General features: G+C 51.4%; 2 protein-coding genes across 2 annotated transcripts; one reads left to right on the top strand and one right to left on the bottom strand.

The window, feature by feature from the left end:
- Nucleotides 1–2034: 2034 nt before the first annotated feature.
- On the top strand, nucleotides 2035–3132 carry GLOTRDRAFT_97150 (uncharacterized protein; the record flags this gene model as incomplete). Its single annotated transcript, XM_007873114.1, has 1 exon — nucleotides 2035–3132. One exon carries the CDS (start codon nucleotides 2035–2037, stop codon nucleotides 3130–3132), a length of 1098 nt encoding a protein of 365 aa, XP_007871305.1.
- Nucleotides 3133–5583: 2451 nt separating this feature from the next.
- GLOTRDRAFT_112751 (uncharacterized protein) lies at nucleotides 5584–6760 on the bottom strand. Its single transcript, XM_007873113.1, has 6 exons — nucleotides 6750–6760; nucleotides 6491–6529; nucleotides 6327–6431; nucleotides 6208–6271; nucleotides 5994–6147; nucleotides 5584–5925 (listed from the first exon to the last, which is right to left on the bottom strand). Exons 5-6 carry the CDS (start codon nucleotides 6042–6044, stop codon nucleotides 5686–5688), a joined length of 291 nt encoding a protein of 96 aa, XP_007871304.1. The 5' UTR covers nucleotides 6045–6147; nucleotides 6208–6271; nucleotides 6327–6431; nucleotides 6491–6529; nucleotides 6750–6760; the 3' UTR covers nucleotides 5584–5685.
- Nucleotides 6761–7205: the final 445 nt, after the last annotated feature.

Below are 7205 nucleotides of genomic sequence, written 5' to 3'. Positions count from 1 at the left end.
CAATAAGAATGTCCTGTGCTGACTCAGCTTACTCCACCATGACTCAGCAGATGAATAAGCAGTCTACAAATTACGAGACAAACTATCCCAGATAGGGTGCAGTCTGAGTAATCGGCAGGAGTCAAAAACAATAGGCACGAGAGTCCAAAATGTCGCCACAAAAATAACCATGGCGATAGCAACACAAAAACATGAGAACCAAATGTTCGAGTGTACTCCAAATGTTCCGAGTGCTCCCCCATCATACCAAAAACATCCTTCTCCTCGCCAACTCGATCGCAATCTCCTCCAACCGTTCCTTTGCTTCCTCGAAGGTGATTGGAAGGTAGATAGCTTCGCGCATCTCTCCTAACCAATTATTAAGCTCCGCGTCGTGGTTCATATCTTCTTCGTCCTGATACAGTCCTTGCTCCAAGATCCTGTACTGAAAGAGGCGGTAGAGATTGAATCTGGGCGATAGATTCAGCGGGGAGTGGAAACGGGATTTTGCATTCGAACAATATTCTCGTCTGACAACGTGAGCCGGGCCTCCGGTGTCGACTACCAAATTGAGAAGCATCCTTTACACTAATGTAAATCTGCCTTGCTGTGCAGTACATAATTAGTATATAATGCTGCATCTGTATTCCCTTGTAGTCTAATGGTTAAAGCGTTAGTGATTTGTGTTGTGGACAAGAGTTCAACGCGCGGTGGTGCATATTTTATTTATGTATCTTTTTCTGTCTAACATTGTCGAGAGTCCATCAGACTACGCTCATTTCTCTTAGATGTAGAAGTAGCAAATTTTTTTGAAAAGTTTATTTCTCCTCCCTAGAGCTCATTTGTAGCCACTATTTACTTAGGACTGCTATACGCGGGAAAGCCCTCAGGCGGCGCCGGCGGCGCGGGAGGTCACCTGACTTACCTACCGCATTAGGTGTTGTTTGGTTGTGTTGATCGGAGGGCGAAGTAAGTCCAACTACTTCTGCGACGTCGATACCAAAAATGAACAAGCCTCCATTTAAGACAGTTGCTCGTCTACTAAGTCTTATTTAGGAGGTGCAGTATCAAGCCTAGTCGGTCCTCATGCCTTCCATCTTATAATTACTGGTTCCCACACGTACTAGCGGACCGCTGCTTCGCTGGCGGCTGCGCGTGCCATGTTTGGTTCCAGTTACGAACAGTGGCAACAAGCATCGTCGAACTCCGGGAATGCTGCTGCAGATGCTCACACTCTTACAGATCTTTACGCTCCTTTGTTCTGCATCTCAAACGAATGCGTCAGAGGGAGCTTCCCGGCTTAGGGATCAACTAACTATCCCCTGCCATCCGGATCATGTCAATGGTTCATTCATGGCAGGATGTGTTGAATCGAATGCCCACCCAGCCTCCCTGTCTTTGTCACCTACTAATAACACCATGCTTGGCTATTGACGTGTCCAGCTGCTCCATGATAGCTTAATAAAACCCCGATACCACTCGACGCCGGAAAGGCTGTCAGCTGGACCCACACGCGTTAGCGTAATCATGGGCGCCGTCCTTCTGCCCGAGCTGACCGAATGAATGGGTGTTTATAGCCTTCACCGTTCATTCCATCCTCCTTTTATCACGCACTCTAGTCTGGGAACTTTTATATCCAAGCCTTTTCCTGAAGATACACCAGGAAGGTACGTTATCACATAGAGATAACCTCAATTTGTGGACACCCGGCCTGATATTCAGGCCTTGAGCACACCAGCCTGTCTTGCTTTATCCTGCAATCTTCGCGGATCACAGCCAGTAAGTGACGTTTTCTTCATTCTTCATTCAATGACGATTGCTACTGACAAGCCAACCACAACAGTTGCAATTACGATGCGGTTACTTGATTTAACCAATCATAGTTATGATGTCTTGCTTGCCATACTCTCCTACCTCGACAGGCGAGACCTTGCACGCTTATCGGTCACTACATCACCCTTGCTCGACGTATGTAGGAACCGGATGGTCCGTCACGTTGAGTTTCCTGGCAGGTTAACCTCCCCCCTCTCGACGTACGCGTCCTTCTGTCGATACATGCTATGCAGCCCGGCTCGGTTGCTGTTACTGGAATCACTCTTTATGAATTTGAGCGCTTGTAATGTCGAGCTTGATGATCTTGGGGAATTGGACACACTACTAGGACTACACGGGCCAGGAGAGCAGAGCGGCCGGGAATTCCTAGAGGAGCTTTTTGCCCCACTTCTCGAATCTGCCGTCAATCTCACCAGGCTTGGCCTTTCGGGTATACGAGACCTGGAATCTTTTCCTGTCCTGAGGAATGCACTCGTGGCCAGCTTCGTTCGTACCCGGACGGTGAACTTGACAGGGAGGAGTCTTATCGAACTGCTGGGTCATGCATTACAGTCGGCACATAGGACGATTTCGCTGTCTCGACTGTTTCTGAGCTTGATGCCGGATGAGAATTGGATCGACATTTGGCGTCTCTTGGAGCCTTGCCGGAATACCCTTGAATATCTGGCCTTCGATGTCGAACATGACTTCCCTGTTCCACCCCTGGAATCATGCAATCCATGGCCACTTATGTCCGAACTGGATATTTTAAGCTCCCTGCTGCCTGTCGCGAAGATGATGACATCGCGAACATTGCGAAAGCCTTTCCCAAACCTTCGACACCTTCGAATTCCACCTGGAGCTGCGACCAGTGTCGCCGAGGCGCACGAAAGCGAAGGCGAAGGCGAACCCGAGGGAGAAATTGAAGGAGAACCCGTGGGAGAAGTTGAAGGGGAAGATGAAGACGAGGTCGAATGGAGGTCATTGTCCTCGTTTAGCGGGCACGCCATCACATTCGCGTCACTTGGTTTCCATTGCCAGCTGACCGAGTTGAGACTGGACTCTGATCAATGGTCTCTCAACGCACCGAGGTATCCCAATACTGCCCGCCATTTTGCTACTGCACTGCGACTCGCGGAACCTCGATGTTTCAGCATTGAGGTATTTGACGTGTGTACTCCATTCGATGAAGACCTGGAGGATGAGCTGTGCAACCCGTTGCTCTGGGACAATGCGCTGTACTTGGAATACGCTTACTTGGCCATAACTGAAGGTCCTTGCTGCAACAGGCTGCTGGAATTTTTGGTGAGTGATCCGACCGACAGCTCTTGGTCTCACTGAGAGGCACGTAGGATCGATTCTGCGAATCAATACAAGCCGCCCGACTCTCATACTTCTCACTCCGCGTGTCGACCTGTCGTAATGCGGAATCTGCACCCTACGGGACGGACAGTAATCGAAGAGTGATTTCGCCCATCAAGCTCCTGCGGGATGTCACGAAATGTGTTCGGCGCTGCTTTTCCAATGGTCGCCCATCGACGCTGAACTACATGGAGATAGTAGTCTGGGACCGCCTCGAAAACCAAACCTACCGCTACCTATACAGACTCCGCAGGCATACGTGCGATATGAGAGAAACGACGGGAGGCATGCCCCTCCTTTGGGAGGGGTTCTAGCACCCCCAATATGCGGACCACTTTTCGACCGACCGGCACATCCCGGCGTGTCATGTTTGGCTTTAGTGGCGCCACTACTGAATGAGGACTTGTTCTCAAATCAGCTCTTGAATCCGTCAGACCTGAAATACTCATTGGCACAGTACACAGTTGCTTCAATAAGATGTGTGCAGTCCACTCGGAATGGAATGTATGGAATTCAAACTCACCTCCATGTTTATGTTGTTTTGTGACCACTTATAAGTGCAAATTTCATTTGCATGCAATGATTGAATAAACCCATGCAATCCAGATAAATGTACACATGGAATGTCTTTCGAACTGCCCATTGTAGAGTTCCACTGGACCTCCCGGACCTGGAAACTCACCCAGCCCGATTAACAGCATGCGAACTGACTATGACTCGAGGTGTTAATGTTGATCTCAATATGCTATGATACAATAATGGGTATGGAATAGTACTCAAGCTCAACTTATACACAAAGGAGGGGTAAGCTGCCGACAGCCGTCGGCGCTTCTCGAGTGGGTGTAGAGTTCATTAGTCTCGACTCAACGGTGGCGTCCGTCGTGAAAAGGTCTCTTGGGGTACGGATTATTTGAGTAGCGCGTTCTCCCCATCCTGCTCTACAACATATATAAATTCCTATTGCACCAACGGAGATAGTTGAATCATGGCGAGGCACATTTCATGCTCGCTGACGTGGAAGGATCCGCGGGGTACTGAAGATGGCAGCACGGGTGGCAGGCAGTGTCGCACTTTGAGGTAGGATTTCTCTACGTATACGCTCTATACTAGTATGTTCCCGATTGCTCTCATTAAGCCACCCTATGGCCGGATGCCTATGTTTTCCTAACCTCTCCCTTGGCATGTCGATGCATCTACAGTGAGAACAGACATCGATAACCCATGATACAGCGTACCGCACCAGCGCTACTGACCTTCCTCCTCGCACCGCGATAACGCTTCGGCAGCCCTTGCCCGCGAGAGAAGCTGTCAGCTGAACCCCTGTTTCCCAGGTTCGCCGCCCCGCAGCCCGAGCTGACCGAAACCGAAGCAGTAAATCACCGTCACCATCTGAAGGACGGACGACACGCGTTCATTTGCTGGACTGTATCACTGTTTAAAGCACTCGGTGCTCCTGCAATCAACTTGGATCCTACAAACGCTCTCGTGCTTCCAGGTTCGACAGCGGCCAGCCTGAGTGCTTTGAAGAAGAAGAGCGGCAACATTTTTGCAAGTGATCGTCAGCACTAATCACCCCATTCGAGTGTCTTTACTTCATATCGCCACAGCTGCCAGTGCCAATTACTGTCAGTTTATGCCCGTGACTCTGATAAATCGACACGGCGTCTAACAAATTCTTCGCGCACCATTGCAGGTAGAATGCACTTACTGGACCTAATCGACCGCAGCTACGATGTCCTGATCACTATCCTCGTATATCTAGACACGCAGGATCTTGCGCGCCTTTCGGTCACCACGTCCTCCTTGCTGGAGGTATGTAGAAATCAGATGGTTCGTCAAGCCGATTCCCTCTGGAAATGCGACTCCCCCCTCCCCAAACTTGCTTCTTTCTGCCGGTTCATGCTGGCTAGTAATCCGCGGTTGTCGTTGCTTCAGTCACTCCGACTGGACCTGACTGCTTGTCATGTCGAGGTGGATGACCTGGGGGAATTAGGCGGGTTAGAAGGACTAGAGGCCCGAGAAGCATTGAGCGGCTCGGAAGTCTTAGAAACCTTGCTAGCTCCGCTTCTCCAATCTGCGGTGAATCTCAAGTCGCTAGGGGTCTCCGAAATAACTCACCTCCAACTCTATCCCATCCTGACGAACGCACTCGCCACGAGTTTCGCGCGTGCAGAGGTCCTGCTTTTGACGGGGAGAAGTGTTATTCAGTTATCAGGCCATGTTTTGCAGTTGGAGCGTCGGGCTCCGTTAAGGTGGCTCTCTCTGGAGATTGTCGAAGAGGAGTGGTTGGGCATATGGGGTCTCTTGGAGCCATGTCGGGATACGCTGGAGACCTTGCTTTTGACAAATATATCAAATCATTCTATTCCACCGATGGAATCGTGTAACCCGTGGCCCCGTATGTCCCACCTCCGTATCCACAGTATTTCAGTCCCCGACTCGCCCATATTCACATCGCAGAACTTGCCGGTGGTGTTCCCGAACCTTCGGCGTCTTGAGATCCCATACCGTGCTGTACGCCAAGTGAATTCCTCACGAGACGAGATGGAATGGCGGTCGCTGCACTCGTTTGCGGGAACGGCAGTTACTTGGGTCTCGCTCGGCCTCATGTGTCAGCTCTCTGAATTGGCACTGGACTTTGACAAGCCAGCGTCGGTCGGAGCGGGCACTCCTCCACATACTGCTCCATATCTCACTGCGGCGCTGACACAAGCGCGACCTCGCTGCTTGACTCTTGGCATGTTGGATGCGTGTAAGCCGGGTAGCGATGAGCTGCAGCGGGAGCTCTGCAAGGCCTCTCTCTGGGAGATTTCACCGATGCTGGAATACGTGGAACTGACCATATACGAGGGGCCGTGTTGCACCCGGCTCATAGAATTTTTGGTGAGCATTTCGAGGCGACACTTCACTTGCAGCGCTGAATGGTTTTCAGGCTAGGTTCTGCGAGTCGCTCCAAGCAACACGCCTGTCGTATCTGTCACTCGCCGTCTCAAGCTGTCGATCGAAACCGTGGTCAGATACGTGGCTCGGGCGTGAGGAAAATACGGTCTCTACCACGGAATTGCTGCGAGATGTCACGACATGCGTTCAGAACGTTCTCTCGACCGGGCCAACGTCGCTGAAATACCTGGAGATCAGCGTCTGGGACCGCATAGTAAACAGTAAAGTTAGACGTTTATATAGGGTTTGGAGGCCTGCCAGAGTCACTGGCTTGGGGGAGATCTTCGACGATGCTCAAGTATTAGCGGAGTTTCTCGGTATCGACATGGCTGTCGCGTCTGTAGTAAAAAGGTCTCTCGGGAGGTGGTTATTTTGATGATTGATATCTCTTACCTACCTCGGAGTACCAATGTCGAAGGATAACCTGTAGCTATAGCTGTTGGATTTCGGGAGTCGGGATCGAGCTTGCGAGCTCGCGCCGTGTGCGCGTGGTCAGGGGGGGACCGCCGCAGGCGGGCCCAACTGATAAGGTGATAAGAAATTCATATATATTCGTTGTATCTACTCGATGTACTGTACGCGATTGCCCTTCGGGCAACCGACCGCCTGGGGCAAACGCGCTCGTCTTCCGTTTGCTTGGAATATTTCAACAATAGCTGAGGCTGCCTCGAGGCAGCCCGGCCAGAGGTGGAACTCTGAATTCGAGTCAACCGAGTCGGCTCAGACATGACCCGAGGCAATTACCGAAAGCAGAGGGCCTGCTCATTCGACTTCATCCGACACTACTCAAGGATCGCTGAAGGCTGTCGCTGCCGTTCTAGAGTGTCATCTTACCGGCCGCTGCTGGTGCCCAAGATATTCAGATATGACGCTCTCAGTGCGCTCCGTATTGTTTCTCGTCGCTCTCGTGGCATCATGCACCTTAAGCACATCCCTAACACCTCAGTCGATCTTCAGCCCACTCGATGCCAATACCATCGGCGGCGACACCGCGCCGCTCCGGATACCGACAGTCCACGAGTCGGCCGTGCAAGGCCGGCGCATCATGCACCTTACCACCATCGGCACCCTGAGCACCGTCTTCCCCTCGTCCGAGCCGTCCGCCACGCCAC

The sequence above is a fragment of the Gloeophyllum trabeum genome, assembly GCF_000344685.1.
Source record: "Gloeophyllum trabeum ATCC 11539 unplaced genomic scaffold GLOTRscaffold_00025, whole genome shotgun sequence".
Classification (NCBI taxonomy): Eukaryota; Fungi; Basidiomycota; class Agaricomycetes; order Gloeophyllales; family Gloeophyllaceae; genus Gloeophyllum; species Gloeophyllum trabeum.
This window is presented reverse-complemented; position numbering and strand designations above follow the sequence as displayed.